Raw genomic sequence first — 17,563 nt, 5'->3', positions numbered from 1 at the left:
GTAAAGATTTTCTTTCTAATATCCAACCTAAATCTTCCCTGGCAGAGCTTAAGACCGAGCCCTCTTGTCCTACCGATGGTTGCCTGGGAGAAGAGACCAACCCCCAGCTGGCTCCCCCCTCCTGTCAGGGAGTTGCAGAGAGTGAGGAGGTCTCCCCTGAGCCTCCTCTTCTCCAGGCTGAGCCCCCCCAGCTCCCTCAGCCTCTCCTCACAGCACCTGTGCTCCAGTCCCTTCACCAGCCTCGCTGCTCTTCTCTGGATCTGGTCCAGCACATCAGTGTCCTTCCTGACAGATGGGACACTGGAGTGGAGCATGGCCTGCAGAGCCTGGGGGTTTGTGAACCCATGTCTCCATCCACAACTGGTCTCCCAAGGTAGGGGTGGCCTCAGGCCTCTGAAAGCAGTCACGATCAGGCAAGCCTGGCATCATTCCAGGTCCAAAGCCAGAGTAAGCCTTGGAAATACAGTTCCCAAACTACTTTCCTTCCCAGACCTGGGTTAGACTCAGAGCTCTTCTCCCCCTGGACTTGAGATGGGAGCACTCTGTTGATCCCAACAGCCTCTTCTCTCACACACAGGACACTGAACTACAGGTCATGACTGCAGTCTTGTTTGTGCCAAGCAGTCCTGCTTGCTCCCACCTAACGAAGCTGGCAGTATATTGCCAGTTTATTGGCCTGGTGCTGGGTGTGTTTATGATCAGCAGGGTCACACCTCCATTAGGAATGGGGAGAAGGATTTTAAACATACCTTACCATTTCTCCTCCAGCCTTTCTGTGTGGAAAGGGGTTGTGCAGTGTGTGGCCTCAGTTCCCCAACTGGTTGGTGATATTTGCATCCAGCCTGGAGGGAGCTGGCCAGCCTGGCACACAGAACTGCCTGGCTCAGCAGTGCCACGTTGCTGAGCCGTCCCTGCTGCCTCTTGGTGTTCATGATTATCTGTGCTTGTGTGTGCACTTGCAAGTTTAATAGCAGCAATAGTTGCTTTTGTCAGAGATGATATGCAGGCCATAAAACTAGTTTGCCATTCTTTTTTTTTTTTTCCGCTCCCACTGAGATATGAAAGCAGTGGGAAAGGCTCCAAAGCCTGTTGGCTCTTTCAGATGGAGGTTATATAAGGAATATGAAAAGAATGTATTTCATAGAGGCCAGAGGACCTAAAAATACCACTTTCACAAATCTTTGCTTGGACATCATGAAAAGATTCCGCAGCTGGAGACAGTGCTCTCCAGGAAATCATCCTTAGGCTAAGCTGGAAGCACAGAAAGCTCTTGTGTTCAAAAACAATGTAAGGAAGTTGTGTCTCAAAGGCCAATACTTACAACCACCATCTCCTGTGACATGGGACATTGTCTGTGGGTTCCAGGGAACCCAGCAGGGTAAAACACAGCCCACGAGTGGCAAGAGCAGTGTCTCAGGATGATTCCAGGCTGGAGTGACAAAAGAGGTGAGGGTTGGGATCAAGGACACCACTTAAGGACAAGGTTGTCTCTGGGACAGTTCATGGGTTTTTTTCCCAAGTGAGCTGAATCCAGCAATAAGAAATCTCCTGTAGGAACTGCACTGATTTAAGATTAACCAGGTAAAGTACAACCTTGATAGAGTAGTTCATGGGAAGGAATCCAGGAGAATTTATTGCTTTAAAGATTTGATATTACATATGTGGAGTTTTAGGGCATATACACAGGTAAAAATAACCATGGGTCACAGCAGAGGAGTCCTGGGGGTTTTTATTCCACATTAAAGAGAATGAACTATCTCCTTTTCTTTGTCTTGACTGGACTAACCAGTCCTGTGTGTTCTGGGTTAACACATGTCCTGTGACTGCCTTTGCTGCCCTTGTTCAGGCATTCAGCAAAGGTACTGGGGCTCTGGATCATCACAGGTGCACAGATAGTGAGGGCATGTGATTTGAGGTCTGTCCTATTCTCCCTTGGCTCCAGACTAGAGACAGGCTCTAGGTGCTGTCTCCACATGGTCCTCAAACATAGTCTGGGTCTCATCCCTTCATCTCATCCCTGCTGACATTTTTCACCAGTATGACTATCACTGGGAAGCCACTGGATTTGTGCAAATGGGGTGGAAAATCAGGCTGCTTCTCATCCCTTGTACCTGGGATGAGACTCATTTCACAGCAGGGGCAGGAGATGGAGGAACACGAGGGGCACCTCCTGCAAACCTGAGCTTCAGGAGATGCTGGATGTTGTTCCTTCTCAGAGCCCTAATCTTTACAGCCATCTAGACTTCTCTCCTATCTCCCTATTATCTTCCTGGGCACGCTACAGCTGAGCACGGGCTCCCTGTGATCAGAAGAGCAGGTCATTACGAGCCTTCTCTAATTGTCATGTATTTCTTCACCTTTACAACCAGTGACAAATTGACTTTCACTTGATCATCTTATTGTGACCTGTAGCCTCAATGAGGCTCTCACCTGCTGCCAGCAGCAGGGTGGCTGTGTGGGAACCAAAGCACAATCACCACCCCAAAGTGCTCAGAAATTACCTTTGAAATACAAGAAGGGCATAAAAATGAACATGTTTGAAGTGTGAATACCATATTTTAGCTCCCTTTTCTTGGCTTTCAGAATGTGGTTACTTCAAATCTTTAAGCTCCCTGGAATCATGAAAGCAAATATTTATTCTTCGCATTTGTTTTTCTTTTACTGAAAATTGGGGTTGTTATTCAATCTCGTGGTTCCAGCACACGTAGCTTCAGGACAGACACCAGCTAGCATTAGGCTTGCCAGGAAATAGTGACAGCTGGCAACACCATCAAACATTTGTTTGGTCTTTTTCCTCAATACACATATGCTTTGTGCTCAGAGCAACAGGGAGGTGAGCCCCTTGATTTACAATAAATCCTCCCAGGAGAAAGAAATCCATCTGTCTGGGAAAAGTTAGAAAATATTTTTGCATTTATTTTTCTTTTTTTTTCTTTTTTTTTTTTTTTTATGAATACAAACTCTAGTGAAGAAATATTCCTGTTTCCATTGGAAGGCAGAAAACAGCAAAAATTAATGTACAATATCAAGGAATACTTGGTGCAAATGGACCAAAAAGGATTCCCCACTGAATATGTCTACGTACAGAATAAAAGGTTGCTGCAGTTGGAAAAGACAGCCGGGTTATTATGGGGGGGTGGGTTTTTTTGGCATTTAATCTCCCAATTATAAATAATCAATGTGATTTACAAAATAATTTACAGAAAATGATTGGATTCATCATTGCAATAAATTACTGGGTGCGATGCCAGCGGCGTTGAGGCGACGCGACCCGTCCGACACCGTCAGCACGAGGAGAGGTGGTTCATTTCTGCCCTGGAAATCAAGGGACAGACCTGCAGCTCCTCTGGCTGAGCTGGCTTGGGTTCATCCCCACCAGCTGTGGTTCCACCATCCCCATCCTCCCGAGAGGCCAGAAGTGACTCAGGCCTCAGGTCGTGCAGGGCTCTGAGAGCTCCAGCCCTGCTGGCCCCCAGCGAGGTGGGAGCCGGGCAGGAGGGCTCCTTTCCTGGTTCCAGCTGTAAACCAAAGGTCACATCCACGGGGCTTTGGCACAGGCAGGCACAGAGAAACAGGGCTGGGGGCAGGAGGGAGCAGAGTAGGCAGGGGCAGACCCAAGGGGCTTGGGTGAGACAGGGCCGTTCCTCAGCCTCTGTCGTTCGTCCCTGCAGGACTCAGAGCGTTGTATTTTTGAGGTTGCTGCCCTCAAACCTTCTGAGGTCTGAAGGAGTCACAATGAAATCCTTATCGTGTTATGAAGACCTACAAATCTGTTATCAGCCACTCATTCTGAGCTGAAGGAGTGGCACTGCACTGGAGAAGTGGATTGTATAGCACATCTTAGCATTAAAGCTGGGTCTGAACTGAGATCCTGAGTCACAACGCTCCCAGCACTTGGGCAGCCCAAGACCTGGGTCCAATCTGTGAGGCTCAAGCTCTTCTCACCCTCACAGGTCTCTCCCCTTCTTATGTCCTTCCCCCCACCTCCTTCCAAAAAGGCATCCTGTGGTCTTCTTCTGACTGCTGAGGAACAGTAGTGGGGCCAGTGATATTTTGGGCCAGTGCCTGCGTGAGGATGACCCCCTCCCATTAGCTGAAGTCTCTGGAATCCCGTGGTCCCCCAAATTCCCAGCCCAGGAGGCAGTAAGTGGTGTAAGGGAAGGATTTGGCAGTGGTTGCCTCTCTGAGCCTGTGGTGAGAGGGCATGCATGGCACAGAAATTACAAAACCCCTCAAAAGACAGAAGGATCCAAGTAGAGGACAATCTTGGTGGGCCAGACTTTGCTCCAGTATCAGCTGAAAAGATTTGTTAGACCTGGCTGGGGGAGGGTTAGTGTGTTGGAAGGTGGCACCCTGCAGAGACCTGGGACCAGCCAAGGCTGAGGAGCAGTTCTGGGCAAATCCCATGTGCTTCACCTGCTGTGATGCTCTTGGGGGAGCTTCCATCTCCATCAGGTTTGGCAGGACTAGGGACTGTCTGGGGAGCTGTGGGAGGGGAGCTCTCCATTCACACAGCACAGAGAATTCCTTGTTGGCAGGCTCTGGTGTGTGCTGAACCAGGGCCGAGGTGGCAGTGGGGGAACAGCCAGCTGCACTGTCCCCAGCCAGTCACTGCCATCTCCCCACAGGGGGAGGCAGGAATCTGGCCCTTCTGACAAGGACTGAGGGTTTCAGTAAGGCTTCAGCCTCAGTTCTGGGACTCAGGGCTGCCCGTGGCACATACTGTCCAGAGCTGCAGGAAGACAGCTTTTGGTGGTGGTGGACTAGTCCAATCAGCAAGTCCGTGTGTTTGTGCCCAGGGACCTCTGGATGGCTTCTCTTTTCACAGTGACAGAGTCAGTTTGGGCTTTTCTCCCACATGGCCTTCCAGAGGAGGCCAGCTGCTCTGCAGGTTGCTAGATGACCTCCTGTTTCGTGATGGCAGGCTGTGGGATGGACGTGGGCTGTTTTGCCACGGTTGCAATGGCTCCAGGCAGCAGCTTGTATTGCTCTGGTCCTGAGCCCGCAGGTGGAGATGGCTGTGGAGTTTCTGGAGTAGCTACAGAGAGAGAAACAACATTAGAAGAGGGCCTCATGGACCTGGCAGCACTGGGATCTGTCCTCAGCCTTGTGGGGTTCAGGTGTCAGCACAGCAGAAGTTCCTAAGGGCCTGTGTGTTTGCTGTAAGGGATGGTTTGATGCCCCAGAAGAACCACAATAACAATGAGGGGACCTGCTGGCATTTTGACCCATACTGGCCACTTCTTTGGTCAGCCAAGGTCATCTCAGCCCAAGTTCCCAAGGGTTTGCCCCATATAGTGGACCAAATTCTCCTGTGATTTTGCAGAGGGAAAACTGAGATGTGTTTGAACCATTCAAGGGAAGGGGAGCTTTTCCACTGATTTCACTAGGCACTGGATAGGATCATTCATCCCTTAAGGGCTATGTAAAGGTTAGTCTGACAAAGAATATCTTGTTGAATCAGTTAGTCTAGCCTAATCTAATCTCACCTAATCCATGTCTCTGTTTGTCTTTCCCTCTTTTCTGCATAGGAATTTCTCACACACTCATTACCAGAGACTCTGTCTTGCTTGGAAATTTCCTTGCAAGGTAGAAACTACCTCCACAGGCAAGCTGGAAAGCTCCTGGGAGCTCCTGGGAGCTCTGTGTCCCTCTGGCAATACTCACACATCTGCCCGTTGTGCATCTGAGGAGGCATTGTGTTGGCCACAATGACGTTTGTTCCCAGGTTCTCCTGGATCAGATGAGGGTGCAGGGGGTGGTGGGCGTGCGGTGTTTCACTTGATGAGCCTAAAATGCAGCACATGACATTAGTTTCCACGATGGCAGAGGGAGACAGTTCAGATGGGCAGACCCACTGCACCAAAGGGTCCAAGGCTTTGTGCACGATCAGCCTGTGTGTAGGTGGCTGGAGCACATCCTTCCCTTTTTCCTCCATGAATGCCTTGAGCTACCTGACCCTTGCATGCTGCCTGCATTTCCTTTTATACAGGATCATATTCCTGAGTCACCTGAGTCACCTCTACGTAAAGAATAGCACAGTGGCAACTTTTCATTTTGTGTTGTCCCATTGGATGCTCCCACTAGAAAATTTGTGACACTCTTTCAACCTGAGCTTTCAGACTTTTCTGTTTTGATGGCTCCCTTCTGACAGAGGAGGATTAGTGAAATGGGAGACGGGGGTTGCACAGCAAAGCTTGTCCATGTGCAGAGGGCTGGGGACACCTCTCTGTAAATAGATGCAGAGCTAATGCATTTCTTTAGGTGAAGAGAAGTAGAGGACCCTTAGTTACCACTACCAGTGACAGGGGAGATGATTTTGTGTGAGTCAGGGGCTGACCTGCATACAGGCTATCTCCTAAATTTTTCAGGTAGGGAGCAGTAGATGTGGAGATTCTCAAGGGGAGGGTGATCAGGGAGCACTGAGCACTGAGAGGCCGCATGTAGCACCCTCAAGCACTCACCTCCCAGCAGCATCTCCTGCAGCAGGTTGTCAATCTTGGCCATGCCGAAGAGCTTGACAAACTGGATCTGCTCTATCATCTGCCAGGTGATGCTCTGCAGCACAGGCAGCAGCAGCAGCAGCTCCCCGAAGCGGCCCCGCGAGTCGTACTGCCGGTCGTTGATGTAATCCTCCAGGCTCACCTGCACCTGGTACCGCATCCGCTTGATCTTGGAGGGGTCGCTCAGTCCTTTGGCATCTGGAACAACACACACACAACCCCCAAGCTATCCAGGCTGTTCCCCAGGAGCTGCCCGTCGTGAGGTCTGGGTGCAGCCTGAGGCAGGCTGTCTCTGATTCCGTGTTCTTTGCTTTAATGGACATTTCTGCTCTTCTTAGGCTGAATTCTCCCCTCCCTCTAAGAACAGTTTGGCCCAGAGAGGAGACCAGGCAGCATTTCCACAACTCAGGGCCAGTACTGGTCAGCATAACCCAGACCTGTCCTCTCTGATGGTAACTCTCTCCAAGCTGGAGCGTACCTGGGTCAAAGAAGATGATGGCTTTCAAGCAGGCATATTCATTGTCATCTATCTGCAGCTCCTGGAAGGGGAGGACCAGCTCGTCCAGGACACGGTTGGCCACACGGTTCACCTCCACCAGTTCGGGGCAGTTCCGTGGGATGATGTGGTCATTTCCTTGGGACAAGCAGCACAGAGACCATCACCTTGCCATTGCTCAAGACTTATCACGGGTGACAAGGAGTTCAAAACTCAGGCAACCAACGCTGAGATAATTTTGAGGGTGGAGGAATTAAGAAGTTCCCCCTTCTGCCCCTTCCCTGCCCCAGCCCACCAGAAACGCTGGTCTGTGTTGCCAGAGCAGCCCCTCATTACACAGGAGCCACTCAAGTGAGGAGAAGCTGGCTGAGGAGTGAGAGCTTTTTTCTCAATCACACCACAGCCTGCTTACACAAACCTGGGGGTGCATTGGAAATGTTCACAGTTCCCCAACTTTGTCACATGTCATGGCCTTGATGTGAATGCCTGCCAAGCCTCCCTGCACCCAAAGGTTGTGTTAGGCTCGCTAAAATACAGAAGGGCTCAAGCCATTACCCTGCAAAAAGGATGTCCACAAACACTGAACCACCCTCTCCTTCACCCCAGCGGGGAAGCATCACAGAAGCAGATGGGCTGGGAGCAGAAGTGCACTCCTTACCTAGCAGCAAGACATCCTTGAGCACCATGGACCTCTTGGCAGCTCCCAGTAACAGATGTTCCCCTGCATGTGCACGCAGCAGTGCTACCTGCAAGGGCAGGGAGAAGTTATTTGGGTGATGCAGAGGCAGAGACAAGCAAGAGACAAAGCCCAGCGCTCCTGTACTGCACTCGAGGATGGGGAGTGAGAGTTCCTCTAGAGTCACAGGGAGAGAAAGCTCAAAAATGGGTTTCTTCTGTGCAAAACCTGTTATAGATGCAGCAGAACCAGTAGACAATTGACAACACCTGAAGCATCCCATATTCAGGACACATGTCATGAGCAAGACCATGCCAGACTGTCCCAGGACCTCACATCAGCATGGGACATGTTTACAGGGGGCTGTTTGCAGACAAGGCAACTCCTGCCAAGTGTAGAACCAGGGACCAAGCTCCATCCTGAGAACTGGGGAGAAGCACAATCCACTGCTGTGGACAGTTGCTCTCCCTCTGGGCTGTGCCCACCTCCCACTGAAATCATGCTCATGGGGACTCACGTCTGGTCACCCTCTGGCCACTTATTCCCTCCCCAGCCATGGGAACTGGAGCCAGGGAAGCCAAAGGCATGTTTTTCTCTCCTGACGTTAATGATTGAAGTGTTTAATTTTACACCCTCCAGCGGCTCCTGAGAATGTTCTGAGTCTTTTGCCCTCCTTCAGTTAAAAATTTCAGAGATATAGGCAGAAAGGGAAGTTAACAATTGGACACCCTGACACAGAGGCTTCTTAATGTCCTGCCAGGAGCTTCTGCTGGAGAAAACAATCATTAAACATTAATAGATCCTGAAAAGTATGTCCTGGTGGGAATGGTCCCTTTTTCCAGTGTGTTATCCCTCAGCATCTGACAAAGCCAAGAGGAGTCTTACCCTACCAGAAATGCCAGGAGAATGTGTCACCCATAGAAGACAGTTCTGGTTAGGAAAGATGCTGATGGCAGAGAGAGGGAATTTTTGTTTTTTGCAGACGGTGAAAAACGTTATGCAAAATAAACAGAGTGGAGATCCTTGCAAAAAGACTATGCACACATGATCCTGGGGAGTCTTTATCTAGATGCCAAAATCTAGCCTCTCTCTATCACTATCCAAACATGGGTGGATATGTTGGCTGAGCTGCTCATAATTACCAGAGCTGCACAAAACTGGGCTTCCCTATCTGACAAAACTTCGAGAAGGATGGAAAAAACTGCAAGTCCCAGGGAGGAGCAAAGCTCTCACACAGAAATTTCCTGCCTAATTCAGGAAAGTTCAGTTTGTAACCATCCTTTTTGTTTCCCTAAAATTTGCTTGTTTGAGCAGGGTTAAAGTCAGTTACTTCAACAAGGCAAAGCCATCTCATTTGATATTTGTTCTTGCAATGATGAACCTGAGAGACATCATTCCACTGTGAACTAGGATAAATATAAAAGTTGTAACACAACAAAGTAGAACTTCAACTTTGAGTAGAAATGGCTTTGTTCCACCAACCCACTACTCTGACATTTTGGTGAAGAGGAAGAATAATGGGTTGGGTATGACCTTTCTTATAAAAATGTTGGCAGTGATGATTCATTCTTAGGCAACACTTTAATGGCAATGTAACAGTGTCTCCCAACGTTGTATGTACCCAATGGACACGTCTTGACTGGCTGTCCTGCCCCTTGGGCAGCTGCCTTTCACAGTTTTGTTCATTCCTACTCCCTGGCCTTTCTGTCCTTCCTCCCACACTCCCCTGACTATCTGCTGCCACAGTTCTCACACTGTCCTTCAAAAGCACGGATGGAATTCATTGATTAGTTTTAATGCAGTGCAGTGTTTCCTCTCAAGCCCTTTGGGACAGGTTGGGAACTGCTCATGATGGGGGATGGCTGGGCACAACAGAACTATTTCAGTCGAGACCAGCCTGCAGAGGATGCTGAGAGCAGCCTCTCCCTGTGGGAAGGCAGGGTTCTGACTGGGTCATCTTTAGGTTTTGTTTCCTTCTTGGAGAAATTTTGCAGCCCCACACTTGTAAAACGAGCTCATGTGGAAATTGCTGTAGTTTGCAGAGTTGTTATCCAGGTTTAGGGCCTCTGTTTCAAGTGGCACAAGGATTCAGTGTGTTGTACAGAGCTGCCCCAGACCCCTGGGGGGCTGCAGCCTGTTTGCTGTGTAAATGGCATTTGCCAGTGGAGGCTATTTTGGTTTTCATAGCTTTTGAGATGTTTTTGCCTTAGGAATTTAACAGATCTTACCATTTTAAACAATTTAGCACTTGCACACAGTAGAAAAGAGGGAGACCTGTCCTTGTATCTCTTTGAGGCTGCCTGAGATCCTGCAGTGCAGTTTTACAGAGAACATCAAACCCTCTGTGCTTATCTGGGTTAGGGAACCCACAAATGTCATTTCAGCAATTTGTGTTAAATGCAAATATATCCCTGCTTTTTAACCCTGGGGGGGAAAAAAAAGATTTTCTATTGCTTTGGGAGAAAATTAGTGTTTAGCTTAAACAATTCCACACTATGGGTACAAACACAAACACATCCCCAGATGAAAAGCAGAAAGACAGACAGACAGGCACATGAGTTTTTAAGTCTTGAGCAGACCTTAGGCCAGAAATCTGTCCTGCTAATTCTGATTGCCCCAAGCATCTGTATAGCACTTCAGGTTTTCAAAGTGCTGCTCAAATTGTAATTGATAAACAATTGGCTGGCTGACCCCTGCAAAATGTGCATCTGATAGTGTTCCTAATTTGAGCTCAGTGTTATCATGGCTGTGCTCATGGGCTGATTAGCAGCACATGGCATTGTATGGATGCCTGGCCCATGCTGGCATTGTATGGATACCATTCCCAATCAGCTGCAGCAGTCAGGATAACAGAGTGGACAATGCACATTTTCTTTGAAGGTCTCAGCTGTCCTTGGCTCCCCGGGGAAGGACAGGGGGACTTGCCTGGTCATCCAGGGGCAGCTCACAGAAGGCAGGGATGTACTTGGCCCACTCCACCAGCACCAGCAGCTGCTGCTTCATGGACTCACACACGTCAGAGATACTGGCAATCTTCTTCCCTCGGATGTCTCCATTGATCACAGACACTGGAGATGATATCTGGAAGGAGAGAAGAGATCCTTCAGCTTTCAGTGCCACAGAGGAAACACAGACAGGAAAATCCCCAGCCCCTGGGTTGTGCTGATGCAGACTCCAGCATCAACGATTAGATTACTTTTTTTTCTGTTGCACAACCAGTCCCCAGAATAGGTGACCCAACATAACTCATTTAAATTGAGATCAGCCTGGGGATCTGTGAACATGGAATGCTTCAGAGCTGGGGCTGGGGATCATCCTGGTAAACTGTAATGCCTTGAATAGACTGGAAGGCACAGAAGAAATGTTTCTAAAGCCAGGATCTACCTCCCACTGAACAAATGTGCTCAGTCAAGACTCAGGAGGGAACAGAGGGGATGGTGTACCAGTCGGCCTCACCGGTAGCAAGGAAATGTCCACCCAGTGCTGCTGCACAAGATACTTGTTCCCACCAAAGGGCAGAGAACTGCTCCTCCTTCCACCTTGCTCCAGAGCCAGTGCTTGGCCAGAGCTGGAGATGTGCAGGCTCTGCTTCTCTCCTGAGTCACCAGGAGCACACCAAGTCTCTGCTCAAGGCAGCTTTCCAGGTCTGACATTGCTTTCTGTGAGCACCAGGTCATAAATATCTGACCTTACCCACTTTGAATTGCTAAAGACAGACTTCAAAGAGAACAATCTCCCGCCTCCCACCAGTTCTTAGGTGCTTTTGGCAAAACTGGACAAGTGCAAACGTGCCCACAACACAGGCCATGTTTGTTGCATGACCAATTATTTGTCACTGAGAGGCAAATGGGGCCATTTCATCTGCAAAGGACAAGCCTGAAAGCTCTGCGAGTAGTGTCACACAGAGCTGGACAGGACATCTCCCCCAAACCAGGCACCCAACCTCCTGCCTGCTTCTCATGCGTAGCTGCTCACCCAGGCCATCTAAAAATTTGCCCTTAGTCACTACTTTATCCTTATGCTTCTGTAAGCAATTAACTCAACCCCATGGCTGCCCTCTGCCTGCCCTCTGTGCTCTTGTACAACATCAGCTCTTCCTGTCCTGTTCCTGCCAGTGTTTTCAGCTTGGACCCTGCCAGCCTCTCCAAGGAAATGGAATTCAAATGCCACCTGCATTTTTTTTTTTTTTTCAGGTTGCATTACCTGGAGGCTTTCCAGATCACCAGCTATTATTGAATAAATAAGATTGTAAAAATCTCACCATGTATTACCCTAATCAGTGGGCCCGGAAGGCTTAGCAAATAAATAAAGACCTCTGAGTGAGTGACCCTAGATCTTGGAGAAAGCAGCTCCTCAGCAGTATCTTGTTCTAATTAGCCAGGCACATAAAAGTTACCAATTACCGTGCTGGAGCCTGCCTTGTTTAATGAGTCTCTCTGTGCTCTGTGGGAGAGCAAGAGCTCCTCTGGATTTGTCCATGGTGGTAGTTTTCATCAGCAGACCCTGCTACAGACTTACATGTGATGCCACTGCAGGACTCTTGAGTCCTGGAAATGTCCTTCCCTTGTAGACCTGGTGACTTGAGCCCCCATTATCTCACACCTCTGGGAGTAGCACCAACATTATTTTTATGGGGAATGTAAATATATTAGGTCCTGCATGGGAAAAGGTGAGATGGGGGATGAGTTTGGATGTGTTTCCTGTGCACAGGATTGGTCCTTGGCCCTTCTGGCACATCACCTCCTCGGGGAAGTGGATCTTACAGCCTGAGCCTCATGTGGAGCCCAGACACAGCAGATCCTGCCCTGGAGCATTTCCCAGGGTAGCCTTCAGGGTAACATGACCCTTGAAGCAATTAAGAATATGGACTGCCAACACAAACCCCTCTTCACTTTCCCCAGGACATGAACTGCTGCTCTCCCCAGCTCCCATGAACAGTGGCAGCTCTTGCCACCAGCACAGCCCCATCCTCATCACTTGTTCTCACAGACAAACCCTCCCCACAGTGTGTATCCATCCTGTCCTGTGTCCTCCCACAGAGTGCTGAGCTGGTGTTCACCACTTGTAATATCCAGACTCTTAAAACCAGAGCCGTCTTTTCAGGTGAGCTCTGAAACTCTAGGAAATCTTGGCAGTATGTTAGTGGAAATGGGCAATTTCAGCAAGAACTGGAAAAGATATCTACATAAAGCAAGAATGAAACCGATTCCTTGTGAAACTGTGCAGGAAGCCAGAATCTGAAGATCCTAATGGCCAAGGGGGAAGGGAGGCTGCTTATGCAGGGCCAGCCCCTCGTGGACTTAGGCAGCCACAGCTCTTTGGATTTCAGTGATTCTACCCTGTTTTCTTCCAGCAGGCTCTCCAGCCTCATATTGTTACAAGTGAGTTCTGGACCAAGGAGAAATAAAAGGGGTGGTTTCAGGTAACAAATGTTTTTGAAAAGCCAGTGTTGAGTTGGCAGATAAGTCACTTAGAACAGAGGTGGTAATTCGAAGACTCAGCTATTAAATAGTCAGCTGGCTCTATGAGCCAGGTAGTGCCTGATGCTTTTGTATTTACTAAAGAAGAAAGAAGAGGTACCTGCTGTGCCAGGACTTCTGCCTGCAGTAGGGCATTGATGGAGGGCAAGCTGCTGTCCTCGTAACTCGATCTGCGGGTGCTGATTCGGTCCCGTTCGTTTTGTACAGCTGCAAGAGAGTATTCTGGCTGAGCCACAGGTCGTTCATGGCAAAAAGTAGCACAGACTCTTGGCATCCCCCTTCCTTAGCTGCAATTTCCCAGCTTCCTTGCCAGGTGGGGTGGAGGAGCAGCTGTGTCTGGTTTGTGATGGGATGCCTGTGAGAGCTCACTACATCTGGTGGTTCTGATTTCCTATTTGCTTTATTAGACTTCCCTAGGACGGGGTCAGTTCAGAACCCAAACACCTGTAGAGTTCAATGGGAAAATTTCCTTTCAAAGGATCTGAGCTTTTTTTATTTCAAGATACAGGGTCTGAAATGGTGGCCCTGCTCACGTGTGCAGCCCAAAGCTGACGTGTGCAATGAAGGGGGTGAGTACCTGCAAGGCTCCTTTGTCCACGGGACTCCTGCGAGTCCATTTGGGAAGCTCTTACACCAGATAGGTGCAGCTGGAAAACTTCCATCTAAGCTACAGTAAGGGAAGAAGTGCAGAACTCCTACTCATCTATCCAGAGCAACAGAGCTCTCTCATGCCTTGCTGTAAAAGCCTTGCTCATCCTCTGTTGTAAAGCCAGGGCAGGTTTGACCCCAGTTTGCCTCCCTACTTGGTCTAGTCTTGAGGACCTGGGCTTTGAGTCCAAGGTGGCAGCAGCCAGAGCAGCAGCAGCAGCAGTGCCAAAGGGGAGGATTTGCCTGTCTGTCTGTCACGAGGCCACGGGCTGGATGTAACTCACCCCGGCCATGCCACTCAATGGTGTCTGCTCAAATAAGCTATTGATCGGTGGCACGGGAACCAGAACAGTGCCTGCCTTGGGCTGGTGGCTCTCTGGATTGATACGTTCTCAATGTATAAATCCACCTGATAAAAAGCAATAATGAGGCTGGGCCAGGAGAAAAGCCCTGCAGTCAGCGGCTGTAAATAGGAGCTCTCAAGGTTATGCTGCTTGTTATCAGTAGCAGGCCCCCGAGTTCAGTCACGCCATGATGTTTTCCAAATGTTTGCTCAGTATTAGCTGGTCATGCACCTAATGTAACTTCTATTGAATATTAACAGACAACAGCACAGCTCTGGGCACGGGATGAGCGGACGCTGCAGGGAGAAGAGGATTCCTATGTTCTTCAGGAAAAGCCAAGACAAGTTCCTTGCAATACCTCATCCCCTTAAACAGGGAAGAAATGTTCCTGTCCAGAGGTGTTCCTGCAGGCCACCCAGGTACCACTGGTACTTCCCTGTTGTCTTCAAGGACCCTTTTACTCCAAAGTTCCTCCTTGAGCAGGTGTGAACTGGGAGGAGCACAGGGTTTGATTTCTCTGTATGGAACAACAGGGCCTCCCTGTTGTCCCTTTGTAGACATCAGTGGGTTGAGCTCTGTGGGATGGCTGGCAGCTCCTCTGGGTTGCTCCTGGCAGTCCCTCCACCAACAGGGCCACCATAAGGGCCACCAGCAGGGTCACCAGCAGGGTCACCAGCAGGGTCACCAACAGGACCATCATTAGGGCCACCAGGTTTTCCTGCCAGTCCTGAGAAGCAGGGCTAAACAAGGGGTGACTCCTATCATGCAACCCTGTAAGGGCACATGCCGGGCTCATGACTGGAGGTCAAAACTCTCCCTAAATCTGGATCTGTGCCCAGGTGAGCACTGTGGAGGGAAGACAGGGCTGAGATGGCTGGGCAAGTGTGTACATGGCAGGGCCTGGCCTTGGGCTGTGAGGGCTTCCTCAAACACACAGAGCCAGCGTGGCTGCTGCTGGGGGAGTGCAGGAAGCCAAACCATCACCCACCTTCCTTCTTCATTCCCGCTCGGAAGCACTTCTTAAGCCTGCAGTACCGGCACTGGTTTCTTTTGTCTTTGTCTACCACACACTGCCTGTTAAACCTGGGAAGAAAGAAAGGTGTGAGGAGCAGCAGGACTGAGCCTGAAGGCAGAGCCCTAAGCTCCAAAATGTGCTCAGAGCAGGCTCCCAGAGGCTCATCCTGAGAAAGGAGCTCTGGTCTGTGCCTTTTCCGTGTTGCAGTTTCTTCTTTGCACTGAACATCTCAGCTCTGTACTCTCCCTCAGGATGTTCAGTAAGGACAGACTAGAGCTGAGAGTCGCATGCAGGAGCTCAGGCTGCTGGTCTTACTCACTAACTATTTAGGCATAGGATGCCCATAATGGACTAGCAAGTCCCAGGGAAGTTAAAAGTGTGATCTAGGAAGGTCAGAAACAACTTGGTAGCCTCTGTTTGAAGTTAAATCCCAGTTAGAATGAAGGAAGAATGAATTTATTCTGAATAAAAAGCAGGTAGAGGGTTGTTCTTGAGCTAGTAAGGTTAAGAGTCACTTTAAATCCCCGCATCTCTCCAGGGCTGTGTCTGGGATGCTCACAGGTTGGTTCTGACCTCTGGACAGCATCACTGGTGTGCAAACAGCTCTGCTGCCACTTGCACTTGAGAGAGGACTTGGGAGTCAACCAGCTCCTTCCCTCTAAACTGTCACCACCTCCATTGCACCTGGTAGGGCAAACACTGATCTCCCATGTGTGTGGCTCCCGCAGGCAGCACAGGTCCAGTGGCCATTTAAAGCATGAATTTCACTTGCAAATTTGCTCAGATTTGCAGAGTAAAGACAAAGGGGTACAGAGCTGGGAAAGGGCTCCCAGCCACGCTGAGTTCTGTAGCTTTTGAAAAGGCTTGTTTCTACAGTGCTTTTTAAAGCCCCAAGCTAAGATTTGCCCAAATGGATGCCTGAAAGCAGCTTTTTAAGCATTTCTGTGGCACATATAAAAGCTTCAGCCTCCAAAGAATTGGGCACCTTGGCTTTTCTGGCGGAGCTGTGGGGAGAGGGCTCCCTTGGCAGGCAGCTTAAATAATCCCAGGCTGCAAGTGATAATGTGTTTCACATGCACTCTTAAACCCAGAGCTTCCTTCTGTCACTCAGATTTTAGAGTCATGTTGCTCTTCACACTCTCCAAGTGGCTGTCAGGCCTTCAGGAGTAACTCACTCAAAAACCCAAAAGGATTTAGACACTTTGAGCTGAGGATTCCTCAGTTTCCTCTGTGACTCTCTATGTGTGGGTTACTCAGAGCAGGGAACGAGTGGGTCACAGCTGCTGATGGCACAGGAGAGCCAAGGGCCACCACCCATGGCACAATGTGCAGTGCATGGGTTGCAGGAGCAATATGAGTGCCTCATCCTCAGAGATGTGCACACCATCCTGCCCAGCTTGGTGCTCCTTAGATGTTCTTGTATCATGTAACAGTCAGTGACAGCATTTTAGGTGGATGGCAGGCACCCTTCCATCTCATGATGGAGAACGAGAGCCCCCAGGGAGCGAGCAAGCTTTGTGCTGCACTCAGAGCACTGAGTAGTGAGGTGCTCAGCCCCTGTAACATGTCTTCTCCCCCACCATCTCTCTGCCACATCCAGGCTTGGACATATCCATTCGCAAGATGTGCTTGGCCCCTGAAGTACGGGCAAGACCTCCCAGGATCTTACCCAGTGATCAGTGGAGGGCAATCCCAAAGTTAGAGCAGTCCCTGACCCCTCCCAGCTGGGGGGCGAGGTCAGGGAAAGCGGTGGATGACGCAGGGAGGATGATGAGGACGAAGGACGGTGCTGCTGCACTTTGAGGGCTTTGCCATTCAGCTCCCAGGGACTGTTTTGCCTCAGCCAGGTGACTCTGCCCCCTCTGGCCTTACCTGCAGGAGTACATGTGGTTCTTCCTGACGCTCCTCCTGAAGAAGCCTTTGCAGCCATCACAGCTGGAGGCTCCGTAATGCTTGCCCGTGGCGCGGTCCCCGCAGATGGCACACAGCGCGCTCACCCCGATGCTGCTGGAAGTGTTGAGGTTGGCTGCTTCTGATGGAGACGTGTCTGCTTGGGGGAGGACACAGAAGAAGAAAGCAGTGAGACAGACGGCTGACATTTCCTAACTCAGTTTCCAGAGAGAAACTTGATTTTTGGAGGAACGAGGCTGCTGCAGCCAGGCTGTGTGACAAGGGCCGGTCAGAGAGGTGTGTAAGGAGCAGTGGGTGCTCTGAGTGCTGGAGTCGTTGTATTTTGAGTGTGCAAAAGCTCCCTGTGTGTTAGGGTGAGACAGCTCTTCCCAAAGGCCTTCAGATAAAGCAGAGACCCATTTGCAGGAGTCACAGAGCAGAGCCAAAATTCCTCAGGGATTTGCAGACGCCTTGGGCTGCAGCAGTGTGGCCAGAGAAAAAGCTGATGCAG

The 17,563-nt window shown here is 49.8% G+C and overlaps 1 protein-coding gene across 3 annotated transcripts in view; it reads right to left on the bottom strand.

Moving 5' to 3' along the window:
- Window positions 1-2,949: 2,949 nt before the first annotated feature.
- The window catches only part of HNF4A (hepatocyte nuclear factor 4 alpha), a 34,808-nt gene continuing 20,194 nt past the window's right edge, over window positions 2,950-17,563 (bottom strand). For 2 of the 3 annotated variants that reach the window (XM_027646100.1, XM_027646099.1), the window contains exons 2-10: window positions 17,035-17,209; window positions 15,136-15,230; window positions 13,256-13,362; window positions 10,601-10,756; window positions 7,658-7,745; window positions 6,982-7,137; window positions 6,465-6,701; window positions 5,668-5,790; window positions 2,950-5,038 (exon numbers count right to left, since the gene is read on the bottom strand). In XM_027646100.1, the coding sequence (XP_027501901.1) occupies window positions 4,896-5,038; window positions 5,668-5,790; window positions 6,465-6,701; window positions 6,982-7,137; window positions 7,658-7,745; window positions 10,601-10,756; window positions 13,256-13,362; window positions 15,136-15,230; window positions 17,035-17,209 (1,280 nt within the window). In that variant the 3' untranslated portion in view covers window positions 2,950-4,895. Of the gene's footprint in view, window positions 5,039-5,667; window positions 5,791-6,464; window positions 6,702-6,981; window positions 7,138-7,657; window positions 7,746-10,600; window positions 10,757-13,255; window positions 13,363-15,135; window positions 15,231-17,034; window positions 17,213-17,563 lie in introns of all 3 variants that reach the window. The other variant, XM_027646098.1, reaches the window with a different exon arrangement.

Source organism: Corapipo altera, unplaced genomic scaffold (assembly GCF_003945725.1).
Source record: "Corapipo altera isolate COAL_440 unplaced genomic scaffold, ASM394572v1 64, whole genome shotgun sequence".
NCBI classification, from domain to species: Eukaryota; Metazoa; Chordata; class Aves; order Passeriformes; family Pipridae; genus Corapipo; species Corapipo altera.
The sequence above is the reverse complement of the archived record's forward strand: the minus strand, read 5'-3'. Positions and strand labels throughout refer to the sequence as shown.